This window comes from Suncus etruscus, chromosome 8 (genome assembly GCF_024139225.1).
Source record: "Suncus etruscus isolate mSunEtr1 chromosome 8, mSunEtr1.pri.cur, whole genome shotgun sequence".
In the NCBI taxonomy this organism is placed as follows: Eukaryota; Metazoa; Chordata; class Mammalia; order Eulipotyphla; family Soricidae; genus Suncus; species Suncus etruscus.
Genome location: NC_064855.1, coordinates 110012916 through 110037860, shown reverse-complemented (window position 1 = coordinate 110037860; position 24945 = coordinate 110012916). Strand labels below are relative to the sequence as shown.

At 38.2% G+C, this 24945-nt stretch overlaps 1 protein-coding gene across 1 annotated transcript in view; it reads left to right on the top strand.

Moving 5' to 3' along the window:
* DCT (dopachrome tautomerase) overlaps window positions 1-24945 on the top strand; it is a 52130-nt gene that overhangs the window by 14578 nt on the left and 12607 nt on the right. Inside the window, exons 3-6 of the mRNA XM_049778515.1 lie at window positions 5826-5926; window positions 6066-6232; window positions 7703-7882; window positions 10157-10292. Coding sequence (XP_049634472.1) covers window positions 5826-5926; window positions 6066-6232; window positions 7703-7882; window positions 10157-10292 — 584 coding nt within the window. The remainder of the gene's footprint in view (window positions 1-5825; window positions 5927-6065; window positions 6233-7702; window positions 7883-10156; window positions 10293-24945) is intronic.

The window sequence follows — 24945 nt, the reverse complement described above, 5'->3', positions numbered from 1 at the left end:
TTTGCTGTAGTGGTTAATTGTTTCTAGGAGTTTTACTGTGGACTCTTTAGGATTTTCGATGTATATCATCATATCATCTGCAAATACAGATAGTTTGTGTTCCTCTTTCCCAATTTGGATTCCTTTGATTCCCTTCTCTTGTTGGATTGCTCTTGCTAGGACTTCTAAGGTTATATTGAATAATAGTGGAGAGAGTGGACAGCCTTGCCTAGTTCCTGACCTTAGTGGGAATGCTTCTAGTTTCTCGCCATTAAGTATAATGTTGGCTGTAGGCTTTTCATAGATAGCTGTAACTATCTTGAGGAAGGTTCCTTCTAACCCTATTTTGCTGAGTGTCTTTAACATGAAAGGGTGTTGGATTTTGTCAAACGCCTTCTCTGCATTGATTGATATGATCATGTGGTTTTTGTTTTTCTTGTTGTTGATGTGATGTATAATGTTGATTGATTTGCGTATGTTGAACCAACCTTGCATTCCTGGTATAAAACCCACTTGGTCATGATGTATGATCTTTTTGATGAAGTGCTGGATTCGGTTTGCTAAGATTTTGTTGAGTATCTTTGCATCTATGTTCATTAGTGAGATTGGTCTGTAGTTTTCTTTTTTGGTGGTGTCTTTGCCTTCTTTGGAAATGAGTGTGATATTTGCCTCATAGAAGGAGTTAGGAAGGATTCCTGTTTTTTCTATGGTTTGGAAGAGCCTATGGAAAAGTGGCAGTAAGTCTTCTCGGAATGTTTGGTAGAATTCACCTGTAAATCCATCTGGTCCTGGGCTTTTGTTCTTAGGGAGTTTTTTAATTACATCTTCAATTTCCTCTGAGGTGATTGGTCTGTTTAGGCTTTCTAGGTCTTCCTTGTCCAGTCTCGGAAGAGGGTTTTTCTCCAAGAATCTGTCGATTTCTCCTGGGTTCTCTATCCTAGCTGAGTATAGTTGTTCATAATATGATCTTATGATATGTTGTATTTCTTGGGGTTCTGTTGTAATATCTCCCCTTTCATTTGTGATCCTATTGATTTGGGTGTTTTCCCTCTTTTTTTTGGTGAGTTTTGCTGGGGGTTTGTCTATCTTGTTTATTTTTTCAAAAAACCAACTCCTGGTCTCATTGATTTTTTGTATTGTTTTCTTGGTTTCTATGTTGTTTATTTCTGCTCTGGTTTTTATTATATCTTGCCTTCTGGTTGTGGTTGGATTTCTCTGTTGCTGTTGTTCCAATTCTTTGAGGTGATCTTTTAAACTGTTGGTTTTGTTATTTTCCTGTTTCTTGATATAGGCCTGTATTGCTATGAGTTTCCCCCTAATTACTGCTTTTGCTGTGTCCCACAAATTTTGACATGTTGTCTCTTCATTATCATTTGTCTCAAGGAATCTTTTTATTTCTTCCTTGAGTAGTTCTTTGATCCAGCTGTTGTTGAGCAGCATGTTGTTTAATCTCCAGGTATTAGTTTTTCTCCATTGCTTCTTCTTGATGTCAATTTTGATCTCTGTTGCATAGTGATCTGAAAGGGTACTTCTAATGATCCTTACCTTTGTGGTCTTATATAGGTTGGCTTTGTATCCTAGGACATGGTCTATTCTGGAGAAGGTTCCATGTGGGCTTGAGAAGAATGTGTATTTTGCTTTTTGGGGATAGAGGGCTCTATATAAGTCTATTAGCCCCAAATCTTCTAATTTTTCATTTAGAGCTCTTATTTCTTTGCTATTTTTCTGTTTGGTGGATCTGTCCAGTGGTGAAAGTGGAGTATTGAGGTCCCCTACTATTATCACATTTCCCTTCATGTGTTTCTCCAGGTTTACGAGCAGTTGCCTCACATATTTTGCTGACTCTAGATTAGGTGCATAGATATTGACCAGGGTTAGTGTTTCTTGATCCAATGTTCCCCTGATCAGTAAGTAGTGACCCTCTTTGTCTCTGATCACTTTCTTGAGGTTGAATACAATTTGGTCTGATATAAGAATGGCTGTCCCTGCTCTTTTTTGTTTTCCATTGGCCTGAATAATTACTTTCCATCCTTTTATTCTAAGCCTATGCTTTTCCTGTAGCTGTAGGTGTGTTTCTTGCAGACAGCAGAAGTCCAGTTTATTTTTCCTAATCCAGTTCTCTACTATGCGTCTTTTAATTGGAGAGTTTAGGCCATTAACATTTAGGGAGATTATTGAGAGAGAGGACTGTTGTGCAGTTGTGTTGTGTAGGGTGGCTTTTGTTACAATCGGGGGTTTGGATTGTGTAATTCATCTCTGAGTAGGTCGTTTAGGATCGGTTTTGTTTGCACAAATAGCTCTAGTTCAGTCTTGTTTGAAAATGTTTTTAGTCTGTTCTCCCATATGAATGATAGTTTTGCTGGATATTGGACTCTAGGTTGGAGGTTTCTTTCATTCAGTCGTTTAAATATGTCATTCCACTGTCTTCTAGCTTGAATTATTTCGACTGGCAGATCTGGTTTGATTCTTATGTCCCTACCTTTGTACTTGAGGTTTTTTTTCTCTCTTATTGCCTTAAGAATTTCCTCTTTCTCTTTGTTTTTAGCCATTTGGATTACTATATGTCTTGGTGTTGGTTTATTGGGGTCTATTTTATTAGGGACCCTCTTGATTTCCTGGATTTGCCCTGAAGTTTCATTCCAGAGGGTGGGAAAGTTCTCTGCTATTATCTCTCTGACTACTTGTTCTTCCCCTTTCCCTATTTCCTCCCCTTCTGGTATACCCATGATTCTTAGATTGTTTCTTTTGTCCTTGTTCATTAGGTACTGGACTTTTCCTTCCAGTGCTTTGCCTTTTATTTCTTTGTTGGTTTCTTGGTCATTTTTTGTTTGCAGTTTTCCTTCGAGTTCTTCAATGTGTTTCTCCAACTCTGTGTTTCTGCTAGTAAGGCTTGTTATTTTGTCTGTTAATTCCTTCACTTCTTTTTGTATGGACTCTCTCATACTCTTTAACATTTCTTCTTTAATTTGGCTAATTTGTTCCTCGATAGATATCTTATACTCGGTAGCTAAGGTTTCTCTCATTGCTTTTATTGATTCTTGCATTTCCTTCCTCATTGCTGCTTTTAGGTCAACTTCCCATGAATCTGTGCATTTTGGCGGGCTTGGAAACTTGTTAGGGTTTGTCTCCGTATCTTCAGAACTTAGGGTTCTCTTTGATTTACCCATATTTCTTTGTGTTTAATGGTGTGCTTTGGAGTACTGTTCCTTCCAATTTCAGCCTGTTTTGATCCCCTGTGGTGTGGGAATGGGTCCCCTCCCTGAGGGTGGATCTAGGGGTACTGTTGGGTGGGTTTGCTGCGGTTTGGCTCCTCCTGTGCTCTTTCTGTGGCCTAACCCGACGGGGGATGGGGCGTGGAGGGTGTTTGCGCAGTCGGCATGTGTGGGTGGGGCTTCCCTACCTTTCCTGGGGCAAGTGAAACCCAGCCAGACTGGCTGCAGTTCGAGCGGCCCTTCCCGGAGCAAGAGAGACCCAGCTGGAGCCGGCGGCTGTTCGCGCGCTCAGCGTGTGTGGGCGGAGCTTCCCTACCTTTCCTGGGGCAAGTGAAACCCAGCCAGACTGGCTGTGGTTCGCGCGGCCCTTCCCGGAGCACCGGAGCAAGCAAGATTTTCCCATTTTAATGTGCCTATGCAAAAAGAACAGTGCACAGAACACTAGTGGTGTCTATGGGGGAAACAATAAAAAAACAAACAATTTCTATAATCTACTTCTAATCAAAAGCACAAAACTCAAAGGATGCTATCTACCATAAATACCTACGAACAAATTCAAAGAGGATAGGTAAAACTACATTTATATAATAAAATATTCAATAAAGAATTATACATATTGAGGAAATACATCTAAGAAAATATCCAAAGAAAGTACACAATTAGGTTTAGAAAAGTTAGCATGAGCAAATGCTGCCTGGAGTTATGGAGCTGCAGACATTTGAAGATGCATCCCCAAAGTTAGTGTAGGGCTTCCAAATCTAATCTCTTGCCTATAAAACTGTTAATGTTGAAAGTCAAGAATTGAAGTGGGACTACATTTTTTTTATTCCCTAAAAAAAGACTCTTGATCTGACCAAGAAATCACCCTGAACATGAAAATGAGAGGAATTAGTGGACAATGTGGTAACAACCTAGAAATTTCTTTGTGCATTGAAAAGGGTTTGTGTTAGAAGCTGATACCTTGTTAAACTCACATGTAGAGTACTGTGAAGGCCCTCGTTTTTGTGCAGTTGCATTGACAGGAAAGCACCTAAAATTGTGTCACAGCAGTGTAGAATTCCTCAGTGAGTCCTTGGAACTGGAGTATATTTGTTATTAGACAAAATCGTCCCCTACTCTTCCTAATTCCAAAGGTTGGGGCTGAGGGAGGACACGGACAATAGTAGATATAATTTTGTCCTTGGTTTTTCTTCAGTTGAGACAAAGCCCTAGAATATATGTTCCAGGAGGGCTCTAATCTAGGCTCTGACTGGAACCAAAAGTGCTATTGTGTGGTCTCTAGCATTTCCCAGTTGCCTTAGGACTAGAGCACCCCTACAAATATAGCTCTGAATCCTCAGTTCTACCTTCCAATGTGTTTACTTTGGGTACCCCAAGTTGGGGTAATGGTGAAAGAGGTGAGGATATGAAAGATTCTCTTAACAGTGCTCTTTTTTAAAGTTGCCAGTCCTTGCAGTTAGCATAGACTCTCCGCAATAGATTCTCCTTATCATAGGATTTAGAGAATTTTGTCTCTTTACTATATCAAGGTCACCACTAGTTAAAGTAACATCAGAATTAGTGTTTTATGAATATATGGTGCTACATCAACCACCAAAATGTTCATATCCCAAACATTCTGTCTATAGTTTTCTTTGCTTAGAGGATAAAAGGGTAGTGTGGCTAGCATCAGCAAGAGCTGCTCTTTCCTAGGAGAGACTTTGAAAAGCTTGTCTCACCGTTGAGCATCTGTCTTTCTTTATCCATATATATCAGGAGGCTCACCTGGCCATATGCCATGTGTCATTTTCTTGCTATCAAGCCGAGAAATTTTTGCTTTATGAGAGGTAGTCTCTCAAGAGGAAAAGAAAACGATAGTTTCTGGTTGTCTCTAGAAATTAAATTTATATTCATGTCTGTTCTGCTCTCTCAAGTTATTATAGGTACTTGGAAAAAGAAGCCGACTTAGCTAAAGTTTCCACCTAGCCATCCAGAGCCATTATCAAAGGGGAAAGAAGGCTGGAACAGGCAGTAAGGAGGTCATTAAATTGTCCAAAGCTTTTTCACGAAAATTGACAGTTCCAGTAGCCAGCCAAATTGGTCTGAATGTATTTTTCTTCCTCTGGTCTCAGAGACCATGCTTGTCTGCTAACAGTTGGAACTGATGTATGGCTGAGGCGGAATCTGTGTATGTTCTTTTGGTTCTATAAATGCTAAATCAGGGCTAAGTATGCAGCCAACATTGCTCTATTATTCATTAGGATTTCTCATAAACTTGTGCATTTATAAGAAGAGTTTAGAAAATGTCTTTAAAATTATATTTCATGTATGTCTTAATGAGCTGTTTCTTTGGACACTCAATTCACCTTAATGAAAGGTCGCTTATAAATTAAGCCAAGAACCAAATGTATTCAAGTGACCTGAATTTCTCTGGCTTTCTATAGGCCATCAACTTTTTAAGGAGAATATGCCCTAAAAGTTGCTAATCGTCCCTGAAAATAGTCGTGTTGTTATGAAAGTTGCTTTCAGAGAGATGGTAAGAATGCTTTTTTTTTTCCAACCAAAAAATCAAGGATTTAATGGCTCTGCAGATACATGCAGGCAAAGATTCACATCGAGTACATTCAATATCCTACATGTTTCCAATTGTTTTAGGACCAGGGCGTCCATACAAGGCTATTGATTTCTCCCATCAAGGACCTGCCTTTGTGACCTGGCACCGTTATCATTTGCTGTGGTTGGAAAGAGATCTCCAGGTTAGTCCAGGCATATATTTAGTTTTCATTTTCTATTTTCTTTCTATGATCAAGACCCCTGTCAATCTTTGCTTTATATGTTTTCTTATTGTCTCTGACAAGACAGACGAAATTGACTCAGCATGTTCTTTACCTCTAGCGACTCACAGGTAATGAATCCTTTGCTTTGCCCTATTGGAACTTCGCCACAGGAAGAAATGAGTGTGACGTGTGTACAGACCAACTGCTGGGGGCAGCAAGACAAGATGATCCGATGCTGATTAGTCAGAACTCCAGATTCTCCAACTGGAAAATTGTCTGTGATAGGTAATGGCTGGCAACCCTGCAGAAATCTGACAACCGTATTTATAAGCGAGAGATGGAGAATGGCTTCATCATTTAGTTTCTAATCCTTATGATGTTCTGTTTATATTTCTAAAAATAATTTTTATAATAGCAGTGGGATTTTTAAGAAAGTCTAAATGCTCCTAGCTCCTAAATTAAAAAAAAATAGAAATCACATTTGTGAATTGAATATGTCTAGTGAATATTAAGAGTAACTGCTTTTAAACTCTGCAATCTCTGCACTTGTTCAATATTTTCTTTTTTTTTCTTTCTTTTTTTTGTGTGTGGGGGGTGGTTTGGGCCACACCCGGCGGTGTTCATGGTTTACTCCTGGCTATCTGCTCAGAAATAGCTCCTGGCAGGCACGGGGGGCCATATGGGACACCGGGATTCGAACCAACCACCTTTGGTCCTGGATCGGCTGCTTGCAAGGCAAACGCCGCTGTGCTATCTCTCCGGGCCCTGTTCAATATTTTCTTTCTGTACTTTTTCTCACTTTGTAAAGAACAGAGGAAACATTAACTGGAAGGAAGATGTCTTTGTACTTTAGAGTACACTCTTATCTGACCCTCACTACCTCCAAAGTGCCAATATCTCTCTACCATTGTTCTTCTTTTTTGTCTATTCCTATTCTTCCCCTTGGTAAGGTTAGTTTGTAGTGAGAGTCTAAGGGTTTGCTGTAATTGTTTATATGTTCAATTGTTTAACTGAACACCACCTGGTTCATTATTTTGGTTTTTTGGATCCCATATATGAGTCCAGTATTTTCCTTTCTTCTTCTGACTTATTTCACTTCGTAGGATGTCCTCCAGTTCCAAGTAGGCAGAAGTAAAAGGAAAGATCATATCTCTTCTTATAGTAAATCAGTATATCTTTGTGTACAAATACCTCAATTTCTTTATCCACTTACCTGTTCTTGGGCACCTTTGGGTTATTTTGGATCTTGGATATTATGAATAGTGCTACAATGAACACAAGAGTGAAAATGTCTTTTCAAAACTAGTAGTTTTGGACCCTTAAGGTGAATTCCAAGAAGATTTCATATGACCTATAATTTTTGGGTTAACTGGTATATATAGTTTCTTAGTTTTTGAGATGTCTCCGTACATAAAGGCTGAGTCAGTCAATAGTTCCATCAACAGTGGATTAGGGTTCCTTTCCCCCCACATCCTTGGTATGAAGTGATCTGACATTGCTATTTTGATTTATATTTTTGTGAAAGTGATAAAGAGCACTTTTTATAAACATATTGGTGAGGTATATGTCTTTACTGAGGAAATATTTATTTTGCTAAACTCCCACTTTTTGTTGTGTTGTTTTTTCTGATGTTAAGTTTTAAAAGTGCTTTATATATCTTGGGTATTACTTCTTTGTCATATGAGTGATGAGAAAATATATTCTTCCACTCTGTAGGGGAGGTATAGTATTTTTTTATCTCCTTATGAATCTTAGCTTAGATGACTACAACCAACGAGTCACGCTGTGTAATGGGACCTATGAGGGTCTGCTAAGAAGAAGCCAAATGGGAAGAAATGGTGAGAAATTGCCAACTTTAAAAGACATACAAGACTGTCTGTCTCTCCAGAAGTTTGACAACCCTCCTTTCTTCCAGAACTCCACCTTTAGCTTCCGGTGGGTCCTTTGAGCTCTGCCTGTCTGACAGTTCACAATGTGTTTTATGTGTTCATGTCTGCGTTTATAATGAACTGGAAGGAAATCCAGGTAGCAGAAGGCATCTAAAAAGCTAAGTGAGGAAGAAGGGATTGATTGGAGAAAATAACAAGGAATCATGTTAGGAAAGTCATCTCTACTAAGAGTGTAAGCCTATGCACACAGTTGACATGATCAGTACCTCCCCAACCCTGCAAACAAGGGGTGTAGCTTTAGTTATCTTTTAATGTAGCTATTCAAAACCATCATTCACATCTCTAATATATATTTACATGTATGTATGTATAGGGACAGTCTTCAGAACCAGCAAACCTCATTAAATATAGTATCTTACAAATAATTAAGGGACTGAAGACCTAATACAGGATAAAGCACTTGCCTTGCTTGTGGCTGACCCAGTTCAGTCTCTAACATTGAATCTGATCCTGCATCACTAGGTGTGACCTCTAACCCCCACCAGAAGTAAATATTTAATAATTCTTTTCCTCCTCTATTTCTTTATAATATAAATAAGTCATCATTTAAAAATAGTTTTGATTTTGTGGCCATATCTAGCAGTGCTCAGGGGTTACTCCTGGCTATGCACTCAGGAATCACTCCTGATGGTGCCCAAAAGACCTTACAGATGCTGGTGAATCAAACCCAGATCAGATGCGTGCAAGACAAGTGCCCTAACCACTGTGCTATTTCTCCAGCACAGTTTCTTTATTGATTTTGGAGTCACACCCAGGAGTACATGAGTTTTATTTGGCAGTTCTGTGCTTAAGGGTCATTCCCAGCTATGCTCTGGGGATCATGTGGTGTCAGATCAATATGGGCCTCTTGACTCACTGCATCTTCTCAGCACATCATGTTACTTCTCTAGCTCCATAACTTTTGTTTTTTGTTTTAAATGTATTAACCAGAGATCTTAATATTAGAATTTGAAATCTCAAAGTGTTATAGAGCAAACTCAACTCAAATGACAACATAGCATTGCATTACAATATTTCAAAGGCTAACTAATAATGTCCTTCCTCTAATGTGCCTAAGAATTATAAGGCAGCTATTTTGATATAAACAATGTTTTAACCAAAAACAGATGATGTTCCAAAAAGAAATGGTAATATACAGTAGGTAGGATGCTGGTTTTGCAAGAGGCTGACCCGGGTTCAATCTCTAGCACCTCACTGGTTCCCCAAGCCTCCCAAAAGTGAATAAGTTTTGAGCTCTGTTGGGCTGCAAAAGAATAGTAGATAGACTCAGATTTCCAAACAAAACTATTTCTTTCTTGACTGTGTGTATATTATACAATGGATAAGTTTGGAGAAGTGAGGGGCAGGCTTATATACTCAAGTATAGAGATTCTGTTAAAGCATATATTGTTTCTGCTTGGGGATTTGGAGTGTGTGCTGTGTGGGGTTAACCACCAGCCTTAGTGTAGGGTCAAGGTGGGGTTCAGTGTTACATTTAAGATTGTTTTGAAAAGGAGCATGTTTTTGTTTTTTATTGTTATAAAATGATACCAATCCATCTAGTTTTGAGTGAAGGGACTAATTCTCCAAATGTGGTTTCTTGCCACCATAATTGGTGTTATCTTTGAGTCTACAGAAATACAAATTATTAGGATTCAGGCTGTACCCACCGAATCAGAAACTCTGGAAGTGGGGCATAAAATATGTGTTTTTCTTGAGTGATTCCAATGTATACTTAAATTTAAGAATCACTGAGTTAGATTATGGGCAATCAGAATTTCTTGAAAGTGGGGAGGGGAAAAAGAATTATAAGAGAGTTTGAGAATATGTATAGAATTCTGAGTAGATCACAGTCAAGCTATATATATATATATATATATATATTTAGTTGAGAAATAAGAATTTATGTTTGTATGTTGATTCAAAAAATGTTTGAAGATTATAGAGCAAGTTCTGGGCATGATACTGAGTCTTGGTAGCAGAGCTTTGAAGAAAACACAAAAGTCCATATAGCCTGGCATGGGAGAGAGTTCAGAATTTTCATCCTGTACAAAAAGTTAGAATCCATTTAAATGGGTACACAAGTCACATGGATGAAGAGTCACTAAAGGTTCTAAAGGTCACTAAAGGTTGAGACTAATTAGTTATTAAAAGACTATGTCAAAGCTTCCTATTTCCCCACCCAATATCAATTTAGAAGACTGTTATTTAGGCTGGAATCAATCAAAAGAAAGCTCCATTAATCCTTAACTGTTGTTGCTGTCGTACTTCTTTTTCTTAGGAATGCTCTAGAAGGATTTGATAAAGTGGATGGGACCCTGGACTCCCCAGTGATGAGCCTTCATAACTTGGTCCACTCCTTCTTGAATGGGACAAATGCTTTGCCGCACTCTGCTGCCAATGATCCTATATTTGTGGTAGGTTCAAAGGCTTGGAAGAGTCCAACAAATTGTTTGGTTAATAGGTCGCATCTATTTACTTTTCAGTAAGATTAAGGTTTGGCTTCTGTTTTATTCTCACTATTAAACAATGAGTTTGATGCATATAGAGACCAATTTTTATCTTTGTCACAGCAGTGGTTGAATAGTGTTTGAAGTCCCTCATCAGAAACCCATGCTTCAGAGATAACTTTGACCCTAGATGGGAGCTTGAAGCCCAGGGATTAATTAATAAATTAGCATAGTTAATTAGAAATTATTCATACATTGGCATATATTATCATGAATTAGTATAATGAGAACAGATTATTTTTATGGTAACAGAAGTGGGGCTGAAAATGGCAGCACCAAATGCTAGGTGGTACCTAGCAGCCTCCACACACAATACCATTTGCCCAGGAGAAAAATGCTCTAGCTCCTCTACCAACCTTCAAAGGAAAATAATGGCTGCCTATACTTCCCAGGGAGTCTGGTCCGGACTGATACTTCTGCAGCGTTTTCAAAAGGGGTGAGGGTGGGCTCCCCTTTCTGCATGAACCACAGCAGCCCAGCACCACATCCTATACCCTCCAACGGAAAAGGTCTAGCTCCGACTTAACCTTAACAATCTTCCATGGCAACAAATACACATACACACATACCTTGGACCTCGAAATTTAATTGTCATGTCATCTCAGCATTATCACTGGAAATTTGATGGGAAAGTTACATGGAATTGTACTAAGCTAAATAGTAACACAGAAGACTCAACTAACACCAACCACAACCCAGTAAATCTTTAGATGCTAACTTTACTTAACACTATGAAGAGACAGAAATTATTTCAAATTGACCCTTATTGACCAACATTTTGAGTATTACATTTTCTTTGTGTTGTCACAAACAATATGAAGTAAATTTGTTTGTGTTGTAAGGTGACAGGCTAAGACGGTGGGTAGGGAATTGGAGAAACTGGTGAAGAGAAGGTCACATTTGTGGTGGGATTGGTAATTGATCTCTTAATGCCTGAAATGACTGTATTATGAACAACATGGTAAATCACTGTTATAATAAAATTTTTTAAAAAGATAAAATGGTTAAAAGACTGGAAAACCTGAGCATGAGCTAGTGCCCTTATATGTAATAGGTGTAAGAACCTAGTAAATATAGTCAAAGTGCCAAAGTTTGGCAACAGGGCAGAGTCCATGCTCCCTTTTATGGCTGTTCCTGAGTCCCCAGTTCATTAAAATGAAGTTTTATCTGCTGTTTGAATATCTTGGTGTTCTCTATGGAAGGCCTCTTCCATCCAAAACATGGGTCAGAAAAGAGGGTGGGTGCTCCTGAGTGTCCAAGATTAGAGTCTTTCACTTCTGTGACAACTTAGAAAATACTGTACGAGTTGACCAGAATCTATTCTTATGTTCATAAGAAGCTCATAAACTTGCCATAGTTTATTGGATAAGAGTGGAAGGGGGCATAAGTCCACTGAAGGAGACCACTGTCCTAGAAAAGAACCTGGGGGGTAATGATGACATTGATTGGGTTGGGTCCACTTGCAAATCTGATGGTATATATATTCAGTTGCATATATTTGTTCAGAAATAAACAGAAATTCCATTAAAATAATTAGCTAATTAAATTATAAATGGCTGAGGATTTTAGAAGAATCAATTGTCTTCTGATTTGCAAAATATGAGGGAGGGCACAGAAGATGCAACTTTCTACCTATATGTAGTGGGTTTTTTTGTGTGGAAACTGGAGTGGCTATTGACAGCCACACTAAGCTACTAGCTTAGTACTTAGCAGGAAAAAAATGATCAGTTACATTTCATCACATCAGGAACACAATACCAGTAGGCCTGGTCTATCTGCCTTCCCCAAAGCAGTTAAACCTTCTTGTCCAGGTTGGGGTTACATGTTACCACCAATTTATCTCTGTGTAAAGTGAAGTAGAAGGTTAGTGTGTGAATACACAACTAGTTATGAGTTTCCTGCAGGAAAGAAAGTTTCTGTTAGCCAGAACATAGGAGAATGGGGGACAGACTTGAATTAGCACAAACATCACATCTGAGTTTGTTTGTTTGTTTGTTTTGGTTTGTGGGCCACACCTGGCAGCACTCAGGAGTTACTCCTATCTCTACACTCAGAAATCACTCCTGGCAGGCTCGGGGGACCATATGGGATGCTGGGATTCGAACCACCTTCCTTCTGCGTGCAAGGCAAATGCCCTACCTCCATTCCATGCTATCTCTCTGGCCCCTTGAGTTTGTTTTGTTAGTAGGTTCACAGCTATGAGAAGGAACTACCATTTCCAGAGGGTTAAAGGAGGAACTTCATGGTTATTTAGATTCTCAAGTATACTAATACTCTGAACCTTATGACCATCATTCTTATTATCTCAGAAAGGGCTACTTTTTATATTGGGTATTTTGTGACTTTGAAAATGTTCATATTTTGTCTGACTATAAAGTGGACTTGTTTTTATCCTTATCAATCAATCAATCAATCAAGAGTGACCTCGTTTGCTGTTGCTGTTTCACAAAATTGTTTCTGTTCAACTGGAGAACACTAAGTCCTACTGATAATTTCAGGGCAGGGACTGTCTTATGTTAATTAAAAGCTTTTTAAAATTAAATTATTGTAAGATACAGTTTAAAAAAGTTGCTGATAGTTGAGATTTAGTCATACAATGCTCCAATACCCATTCACTCACCAGTGTTCATTTCCAGCAACCAATTTCCCCAATTCCCCTTCTGTCACTTACTACCATCATCAATCTGCCTTTATGTCAGACATTTTTCTTCTCTCTATCTCTCTCCTTTTTTCTCCTTTTTTATTTTAGTCACCATGGTATGCAATACTAAAAGAATATAATGCATATCACTTTACTTTTTTTAGGTTCCCAATTCTTGTCCAGAGTGATCATTTCCAACTATCATTGCCATAAGTGACCCGTCTCTGGCCTAGATGCACTTCCTTTCCATCATTTCGATTGTCCTTAGGTACTATTCTCATACTGTTTAAAAAAATATCATCAGGGACCTGCGCAGTGGTGCAGCGGTAAGGTGTTTGCCTTACACATGGCTGACCTAGGATGGACTGTGGTTTGATCCCCTGGCATCCTATATAGTCCCCTAAGCCAGGAGCAATTTCTGAGCACAGAGCCAGGAGTAATCCTTGAGTGTCAACAGGTGTGGCCCAAAAACCAAAACCAAAACAAAATATCAGATGAACATGGAAATTATTATGCTGAGTGAAATAAATCAGAGGGAGAGAGATAGACAGAATAGTCTCACTCACTTACTGGTTTTAAGAAAAATAAAATATATTATTGTAATAATATACAGAGACAATAGAGATGAGGGCTGGAAGGACCAGCCCATGATATGAAGCTTACCAGAGTGGTGAGTACAGTTAGATAGATAACTACACTGATAAGTATCATAACAATGGTAATGAGTGAGAGAAGTAGAATGCCTGTCTAGAATACAGGCAAAGGGTGGGGGAAGAAGGAGACGGGGGCATTGATGGTAGGAAGGTTGCACTGATGAAGGCGGGTGTTCTTTTTTATAACTGAAACCCAACTATAAACTGTTTGTAATCATGGTGCTTAAATAAAGATATTAATTAAAAATATCATCAGGAAACTCATCTCTCACTATTCTGAAGGCTGGGACATCTAAAGTCAAGGACTGAGTCAATTCTCAAGATGTCTCTTCTTTCTCACTTGCTGATGGCCACATTCTTGAGGCTGGTGCCTCAGATGGTAAAGAGAAAGAGTAGGGCAAAGTTCCCTGATAAATTATCTTACCAGGACACAAATTCTGTTATCTCAGGGTTTTATACATAAAATTATGTATTCTTATTTTAAAATTTTAACATATCTAAGCAAGCATAAAATACACGTTTTTTGTACTAGATACATCTACATATGTATATACACACATTTTGTAAATGTCACTCTAACATTTTTGAGTTTAGACTGACATTGCAGCCACACATAATATGAGATGTATTTGGACGTGTCAAACAGCAATGATATGACATGCTGAAAGGCATAAACCTTTCCTTTTAAATTTTTTATTTAAAAAATAAATAAGTTATATAAATAACAAAGTTATATATAGTTGGCTTTAGACATACAATGTTTCATCACCAATCCCACTATCAGTCTTATCTTCCCTTCACCTATGTTTCCCAGATACCACCCTATTCCACTACACCCAGCCTGACATGAAAACAGACACCTTTTAAAGTTTTGTTGTTAAAGTTTGGGTCTTATAATTTCATTGTTGTTGGCTCTGGCTTGAATATTTAGTTCTGTCTTTTCTTAGCACAAACAATGCACCTGAGAGCCCTTTGCTCCTGTTTCCCATCATTTCTACTCAATTTCTTTCCTTTTCCTCACTATATACTGGGTATTATAATGCCTATTTAACCCATTGCATATATTCATGCAGGTCGTCTAAATACTACATATAAGTGATATCATCTTGTATGTATCCTTCTTCTTCTGGCTTACTTCATTTAACATAGTATCTTCCAGTTTTAAACATGTTGCAGCTAATTGCATGATTGCATCATTTGTTACAGCTATAGTAGTATTCTATTGCCTATATGTACCACATCTTCATGATCCACTCGCCTTTTGGGCATATTGGTTGAGTCCAACTCTTACTATTTTTCTGAGTGCTGCAATGAATAGTGGTGTGCATACATTCTTTTGAATGAGTTGTTTTTTTTTTCCCTGGAAATAAAAGATTATTAGCTTTTATACTATCTTAAAATGCTTTAATGTTTGTAAACCCTAAACCCTATGAGTACAACCTATTGGCTGTGCTCAGGAGTTACTCCTGACTCTATACTCAGAAATCACTCCTGGCAGGCTCAGGGGGATCAAATGGGATGCCTAGGATTAAACCAAGGTTGGCTGCATGCAAGACAAATGCCCACCCGCTGTGCTATTATTCCAGGCCCCTGTATTTTATCTTTCACACCTTCCCTTATTTATAGTTTTATTGTTTGAGGCAAGTATTAAGTAAAGTTTTTTTAGCCATACGTTATCATACTGGTATCTTACTCCAAACTGAGAGTCAAGGAAGAGTGTTTTTTTTTTTTAACAGATTTAGCCAGTCAACTCCTGTTGGTACATAGAATTCAATCCTCAGCTTCATTTAACTTCAGTTACTTTTTGATCAGTCCCATATATAAACCCAGTTCCAGTTGGCCTGGGGAGAGTAACTAAAGACCTGGAGGCCTTCCAGTCATTGCCCTGGATAACTCTGGTGGCTCCAGAACTAATAGAGATCCCCTTAATGAAAACAAGTGAAATCAAATACAGTCAGTCACATTGGAGGTTAGGCCTGAAACTAAAGTGGATCTGGGAGCCTTGGGAAGATTCAGTTCATGGTACAATGCACCTTAAAACCAGCACTTGACAACAATTTGATTTTCTGCCCTCCTGGGGCCCACGTGGCAGAATCAAAGAACGGTGATTACTCACCAAATTAGTTGTACTTAGCCCTGACTTGTGCATCCTAGTAGCCTCATTAAAGCTCGTGGAGCCTCTGTTTCCCACTCTCATGCAAAGCATTACCCAGGGCCTGATCCAGTTGTGAGGGAAAGTGTTGTGCTCATTAAAGACCGCTCCTAATAGATGCAGATAATAGGAGGACGCTCTCACAGCTACCAAGGACAATATAAGCGTTATCATAAAACATAACAGTGTTTTTTTTTTTTTTTATGAAAGTCAGTGGGAGAAAAGAGAGTTAAGTGCTGGCTTGGCATTTGCTAACCTTGGTGAAGCTTTCTTACTCATCTTCTTTAAGGCAGACAGTTGTGGCCAACGGCAAATGACTGGTGAGCATAAAGCCAAAGATAGTTCCAACATGAGTTATGACTTTTATTCTTTTACCCGGGTACCAAAAATTAGAGATATAAAGAGGGAAGGTGTGACATAATCCCCAATGACTCTTAACTTACATTTACTGAAGGTGGAGGAAGCTTTCTGAGCTCCCCAATCAACAAATGCAAAGGAAGAGTTTCAAGAATGCCTAATAGTTGATAGAGATGTTTCTTTCAATATTTCTCCTCATATATTGGAGTGGTAGTAATAAATTCAGGGATTGTCAGAAATGTGGGTTCTGGAACCCACTTCTAAAAAAGCGGAGGGCTTACTTTTGAATAATTTGCCATTTTTGCTGTTCTTTAGTGTTTTTTATTTTATCTTATTTTACTAATTTCTTTATTTAAGCATGTTGGTTGCAAAAATGTTTGCAGTTGGGTTTCAGTCACCGAATATACACCATCTTTCACCAGTGTAACTTTTTTGTCATCAATGTTCCCCATTTCCCTCCTCCCCCAACCCCTGCCTATCTTCGAGACAGGCATTCTATCTCTCTCTCTCTCTCTCTCTCTCTCTCTCTCTCTCTCTCTCATTGTCTGGTAGTTGTTTGTGCAATAACTTATCTAATTTCACTCACTGATATTTGTGGTAAGCTTCATATCATGAGCTGGTCCTTCTGGTTCACATGTCTATTGTATGGTTGTTATAGGTGAACTGTCTTTTATTTTTCTTAAATCTCACAGACTATTTTGTGTCTGTCTCATTTCACTCAGCATAATAGTATCCATGTCCAGCTATGTATAGGCAAATTTTATGACTTTGTTTTTCCTAACAGCTGCATAGTATTCCATTGTGTTGATGTACCACAGTTTCTTTAGCACTCATTTGTTGTTGAGCACCTGGGTTGTTTCCATATTCTGTCTATGGTAAATAGCACTGCAATAAACATAGGAGTACAGAGCACATTTTTTGTATTGTATTTTTGTGTTTCTAGGTTATATCCCTAGGAGTGGTAGCTGGATCATATGGGTGCTCAATTTCCAGATTTTTGAGGAATATCCATATTGTTTTCCAGAAAGGCTGTATTAGATGGTATTCCTACCAGCAGTGAATGAGAGTTTCTTTCTCCCTGAATCTACTCCAGCACTCGTTGTTTTTGTTCTTTGTGATGTGTACCAGTCTCTGTGGTGTAAGATGATACCTTTTTGTTGTTTTGATTTGGTGTATTTATTATTCTTTTAATTCTTATCTTAGCCCTTGGCTCTTGCCAAGCATCTCAGATATTTTATCTTCTAGATAAAAGATACATTCAAAGATACATTTTTGTATCTAGTGATCTAGATTTTATATCTCTAAGTATATTTTAATTAGATTATAACTTCAGCTCTATGATTCATGCACACAACATATTTTAAATCTTTATTGATTTGCTATTGCCTCTTATGCAAGGTAACATTTTAGGGGTGCCTTTTTATACCTTGATAGAACTGGTACACCCATCACCAAGTCAAGGCTCCCAGATTTATTTGGTCTACTCCCCTTTTTCAGAAAAAAGTCTTTCAGTGGTCCTCTGAATAACTACCTTCTTTAAGCGAACAGAGAGCAGTGCCCCAAGTTGCACTGAAGCTACTGTCACACACTCCCTACTTACTCATCATCTTCTCCCCCCACTGCCCAGGATCATTTCAAAATCCTGCAGGGGGCAGAATCATTGGTTTTTAGAAATATGGTGGTTAGGGCCATCACATTGTCAAAACTATGCCCACATCCCATTCCCCTAACCCCCTCCCATTCCCTCTGCTAACTAGTGCATTATTCAGTCTGAAAATAATAATTATTATTATTTACCAGTTTTCTTGCTTTGGATGTTTATATTCCACATATAAATGTGTGGAATGATAATGTTTTTCTTTTCTTGTCCTATTTTGCTTATCACAGTCACCATGAATTCCACCTATGTTGTTTTTAAATGACTGAGAAGTATTCCATGAGTAAACCTCAGCTTCTTGATCCAGTCAATTGGCTGTTGGACATTTAGGTTAGAGTCCATGAGTTGGCTCTGCACAATTCATCTTTGTGAGGAAAGTAGCATATTGCTATGCAGTATTCCAATATATAAATAAAATGATAAGATACTAAAAAACATTGAGATTAGACCCTCAAGAATTTCCTAACAAAGGAGCAAATGGTGACACTAACTACTAGGTACTACAGCTTTTCAGCATCCTAAGTCTCGAGATTTCTATGAGGAAGCCCACTATGTGTGCAGAACTCAGCTTGACTTGTCTATAAAGGGCACATAGCAGATATTTTTTAAACTTAGTCCAGGCCTGATCAGATGTTGGAAGTTGCAATATTCAATGCTGATTCTGGAGTGAATGCAACCTAGGATATCACATGAGAGAATGAAGATGTTCTAATCACACTTCATCAAAACAGTTTGTGACGGGCCAGAGCTGTGGTGCAAGCTGTAGGGAATTTGCCTTGCATGCGCTAACCTAGGATGGATTGTGGATTAATTCCCTGGCATCCTATATGGTCCTCTAAGCCAGGAGCAATTTCTGAGCACATAGCCAGCAGTAATCCTTGAGTTGCACCAGGTATGCCCCCAACCCCCCCCCCAAATAAACACTTTGTGAGCCCTATTTGAATTGTAGACATTGCCAATACTTGATCTATGGGGTCAATATTCTTTCTTTGCAGTAGGAACCACCCTATGTCTATATTTATCATGCTGCTTCAAGTGGAAGCCCCTTTTAGGAGGCTATGGCTGAGCAATCTCATGAATTACACAGACTTCAAAATTCCCAGTTTTTTCAATCATTCTTGTCTTTGTTCCCTTTAATGCCTTCACTATTCTAATTTTTATTTTCTTTGATTTGTTATCCTGTACGCATAAATGGACAAAAAACCTGAAGCCTTTTCTTTGAAGGAACAGAAGAAATAAACTTTTGACACTAGTTCTAGAACTCACTGTTACTTTAGATTATTTACAAAAAAAAGTTTCATGTTGAAGCCAATTCAGCCTTTAATGTTTTATTAAATCCCATTTTGAGATTCAGACTAAAGCAGATAAGTGGACAGAGTTGTGGCTTCTGGAATTTGAAATGCACCTGACAGTTCATGCAAAGACGTTGCATACAAGGGTTGCTAAAATTATTTTTTGGTTAAATGTCTTCAAGCAAGAGAGAAACTAAAGTTGCGTGTGATCACAATTCTAATAATCCCGAAAGTAGTGAAGAGAATGCATACATTTCTTATGGAAATAAAGGGTAGGTAACAGGAATACTAAGTAGTGCTGTATTCAATATTAGATTTAGATATAATCTAGAAGAAATAAAGAGGTAAAAGAGGGAAACCACTAGACTATAAATAGTTCACTTAAGGGCCATGAAAGAAACTATGTAAGAGACACGTAATTTTCTTTGCAGTTCCCAAAGAAACTATTCTTCAGGGTGAATTTTGATGTTCTACTTTAACAAGGTACTTTCGGCAAGTTCTAATTTTTTCAGCTCCTCAGTGGCTGGGGAATTCAGTGGTTGTATGGGAAATACTCTGAACATCTTCAGTTTCTTCTCACTCTTAACACTGAAATTCTGTGTGCACTCTGACATACAAGCAGTTTTATCATTTGTAAGTCTTAATAGTGGCAGCCAATTGAATAAGATAGATTCATTAGGTGGGTGCATAAGTCCATAGGAATATAAAGTCAGAATGAAGAATGAAGTTTCTGACAAGAACTGATGAATAATACTAGGTCAATCCTATAAAAACCATTCTGATTCCTCTGCTCCAGGCTGCCACAAACTTAGTAAAATTCATTTTTTACCATGACAAAGGTCACAGATACAAGTATACCTGTAAGTTAGTATGACTTTATGTAAATGAAAAACAATTTTAGTCACTATGAGTTACAATTGTACAATGCTGTCAATGGCAGGTTATCATGCACACAACAGCCCAACACCACATACCACCAACACACCAGAGTGTTTCCCTCCACCATTTTCTCAGCCTTGTCCTCCTACGTTCCTTCTCCCCAGTCTCACACTGTTCTGATAAGCTCTATTCTATAGATCTTTCTACAGATCGATCACCCCATTCTATAGTTACTGCACCTTTCTATAGATCAATTGCTCCATTTTGTAGATATATCACTTCATGCTATAGACCTATCGCTTCATTCTATAGTGCTACTGCTCTTTTCTATAGATCTATTGCTCTATTCCATAGATCTATACTCCATTCTGTAGATCTACTGTTCCTTCCTACAGATCTCTCGCCCATTTTCTAGATCTATCATTCCATTCTATAGATCAATTGCTCTGTTCTAAAGATCTATTGCTCTGTTCTATAGATCTATTTGCTCTGTTCTATAGATCTACCGTTCTGTTTTATAGATCGATCACTCTTTTCTATACAACTATTGCTCCATTTTATAGATCTATTGTTTCTTCTGCTTTTGACCATTTATTTAAAAAAATAGAAGTGAGCATAAATTTTATTATTTTTCCAATAGAAAAACACTTAAAATTAGATTTTTTTCTTTCTTTAAAATAAAAATCACAGTCTATTATCATGAGCTGTGAAAATAAGACTTTTGTTTTGTTTTAGGATCAAAGTCAGGGCCTTACCCATGTAAGGCAATAATGCACTGATGCTGAGTTGCTTTCCCTGTCAAAGAGACACTGATTTACATCAAGTTTTCATTTGTTTTGGTTTAATGATTTTTCAGTGATTGGTAATTATAGAACTATAGGTAAAACTATTCAAAAACCCATAAATTATCAACATTTTTCTGCTTCAGTTTTATATTCTTCTACATTTATGTTCTTGCAATGATTAATGAACACACTTTTTAAGTTATTACATACTTTCCTAAATTTACCAGGTGGGGGCCTTCCAAACCTTGCTAAGGAGTGAGAGTTTGAATTGTTGTGTTGCTCACAGCTGACTGGGTACCACAGACCATAAACTCTTGGAGGCATTAATGGGTCCAAACAGCATATTTGGTGTATGTGGGTAGCAGTGGGAACTAAACTCATGGCTTCATGTTTGCCATACAAATAGCAGTAGCTATTGAGCCATCTTCTGAGCCCTAAATAGGCTTAAAAAGTTACTGCTAGGAATTATCTCATTTAGAAATTTCATCCCAACATTTTAAAATGCATTTTAATAAAATTACTGTAGTCCAAATATGTTTATGATAAAGTTCACATATATGATTTGATGTGCATTACCATATCTCATCACCACCAAAGTGTTAACAACTCTTCACTACTGTTCTTTTTAAGTTCGTTCGTTTTAGGCAACACCTGGCTATCTCCAGGGCACCATATGGGGTGTGAGGGATTGAATATGGGTTGGCCAAATGCAAGGCACATGTCCTACCAGCTGAACTATTGCTTCATCCCTAGCACTTCTGTCCTTGGGTTACTTCAAACCCATTACTTCATTACCCAACATGACCTCCCCACTTCTTGGTATATGAGTTTTGTAAACTCAGGCCTAGTGCTCGTTACTGTTTGGTATGATATGGCATTTTCTCATTTGTTTTTGTCTAATTTCTAGTGATGAGTTAGATCATCTGACATTTGCCCTTTTGCCATAATGTTTTTCCTCCTTAATTCATATAATACATTATTTTTCCAAGCTGTTCATAATACAGTCATTTCAGGCATCAAATGTTCAAACACCAATCCCACCACCAGTGTCCTCGATGTTCTGTTCACCATCCTACCCTGACTCCATACAGGTAAAAACAAATTTACTTTCTATTGCTCGTTACAATAGAAAGGGAAATGGAATAATCAAAATTTAGATCGACAAAGGTCAATTTGAAGTGACTGTTCTATCTCTCCATAGTGTTACTAAAGCCAGTGCATATGCATTTACCAGGCTGTGGTTGGTGTCAGTTGAGCCTTCTGTGTTACTATTTAGGCTCCAGAGCATAAAAGATTTTGATGGAACTTTCCCCCATAAGATTTATCATAATACTAGTGGGTCTGACACTACAACAAAATGATAAGATGTTGCACATCCATACATGGCCACATGGTTCAGGATTTATAGAACTAAACCAAATTTAGTGGCTTGGAAGTTTATAAGATTAAGTCAAAGATCTGGGCAGTTTCTGTCAAGGGATGTAGGGTATGTCAAAACTTTTAATTTGTGTCTGATCCTATAACATTTCATATGGAACTGTAGCTAACGAGTGACTTTATTTTGAGGCTATTCCCAGTGATGCTCTGATGAAAGTGATTCTGATGAGGTCAGATCCCAAAATGTAGAAGTCGCTGGTGAGGTTAGATCCTGGAAGAATGCAATATTCATCAAGAAGCATCCACCAGTTAGTAACTCAGTTTATTGTAGGTGGGAAAGGGATATTTATATTCGGGGAGTGTAGAGTGTGGACTCTTGTGTCAGCCAATCAGGTAGGATGTAAGAGGGGATTAAAACAAAGTGTATGTTTCTGTATTTAGAAAACACAGGATAAGAAGATTAAGGAAAGCAGGGTGTGTGCTCTGAATATTAAAACAGGTGTTTGCTTAAGGCGATTTGCTATACTCCAAGGCTATTCCCATCACTATGCTCAGACCTGGGTCTCCATCATCCAGAATATGCTCTTGACCTGTTGAACTATCTCTCTGGCCCTTCTAACTTCTGTACCATTTACTTGTGAATTCTTAGCCACCAAGAGAATGATCATGTTACCCAGTAAAATGACCTGCGATGACAAAAAGCAGCTTCTAGATAGGAACATGTAGACACCAGAAGTGAGAACCAGTTCTGATCATTTATTGTGCTCTGATAATTCCCTAAGTCTGTGTCTGTGGCTCATTTCCATGACACCTTTTCCCCGGATGCAAATATTAATTTCCTGTCTCTAGATGGCCTGGGAGTTGCAAGCCTCAAGGCAAGGTTAGATCTGATTCCCCACTTAGTGCTCTAGGGATCTAAAATAAATGAGACACTTTCCATGTAATTTGTCCTGTTTCTTTGAACCTGCAAGAGCTGTGTTGTGCTACTCATTGTTTCCTCACTTTATAAATATCTTACCTTAAAGGATTGCTTATTGATGGTTTTTCTTTCTTGACTGTCTTTGTGGTTTTGCAACATACATGTATTTGGTAAGTCATAATTAAGTAAGTCATGATTCAAGATTGCAAGATGCAGATCCTGTGAAAGCACTTGCTTTCATTTACCTCCAAATTGTAGTCCAGTGTTTATCACTTTCTTCAGCCACTCTTACTGGAATGCAGTAAGAGCTAACACAATTTGTACACTAAAACATGTGTATCTTTCTTCTGAAGCATTCCATTTTTAGAACCAAAATAGAGCTTCAGATTTCTATGGAATATTTAAGGCACCAACAGTAAACTTTTACTTTACTGCTGCATTTATTAATCACCCTCAAATTACCTTTGGCCTTTACACAGATATAAATTGAGTTGTTTTTGACTGTGTCTAACAAAGATGCTGCTACTCCCTCAAGCATAAACCCTGGTAGTTCTTCTAAGCCCAATGTTCACAAGTTTAGCAGAAACACCTCTATAGTTCAGGCTATTTCTCTTTCTAGTCTGTGGATCTATTGCTGTTCACATCATTTTCATTATTGTATCCTTTGCATCTTCTTGGCACACACCAGCTGACTTTTTTCTTTTACTACCTTCTGTGCACTGGGTACTCTATGAATAGTGCCTATTCAAGCATTTATTGTTTAATGTTTTATAGTCCTTCTGAGACCTATAATCTCTCCTCATTATTTTTTCCTGTTCTTTTATCTCTTCAAATTATGAATTGCTTTATACTCTTGTGCTTTCTTTAATTATTTACACTTTGCACTGGGTGGGTTCTGGTACTTTCCAGAAGTTATTTACCTCTTGAAGCACTGAATTTTTGTCTCTTATATATCCCAGGAGTCTTGCATCACTTTTTCTAATTGTGTTTGATCTTGGATTTGATTATAGACTGGACATAGGGCTGGGGATGTGACTCAGTAGTAGAGCACTTGACTGGGTTCTAATGGCACTGTGAAAAAAAAAAGGGAGGGAGGGAGTAAGGAAGGTAGGAAAAAAGGAAGGAAGGATGGTTGAAGAAAGGAAGGAAGGAAGAAAGGAAGAAATAAGGAAGAAAGAAAGACAAAGAAAGAAAGCTAAGAAAGGAAAAAGGAGGAGCAGAAGAAAGGAGGGAGGGAGAGAGGAAAGATGTGAGGGAAGGAGGATGATGAAAAGGATGGATGGAAGGATGGAAAGAAGAGAGGAAAGAAGGAGGAAAGAGGAAGGATGTGAGGGAGGAAGTAATGACTAAGAAAGGAGGGAAAAGGGAGGAAGGATTGAAGAGATGGAGGAAGGAAGGAAGAAAGGAAGGAGAGATAGGAGGGAGCTATGTAGGAAGGAGGGATGGAAGGAAGAAAGGAAGAGAGGAAAGAAGAAAGGAGGTAAGGAAGAATGGGAAGGAGGGAGGGAGGAATGAAGGAAGGAAGAAATGTAAGAGGGAGGGAAGGAGGGAGAAAGGAAGTTGGGAAGGAAAGAGAAAATAAAGAAGGAAAGAAGAGGGGGAGGGGAGAAGAAATGAAGAAAGGAATAAAAGTAGAAAGGAAGGGAGGCATGGAGTAAGAAAGAAAGAATGAAGCAAGAGAGATGAGATTTCAAAGATCAAGAGCCTTTATATGATACTCTTTGAAAAATACACTGTTACTCCCTAGATACTTTTTCTGTGTATTACTTAGGATTTGTTCCAGCTGCTTAGAACATAAACCCCAAACTCCAGAAGCTTAAACCAAAGGAGGTGCATTTTCTCTTTATG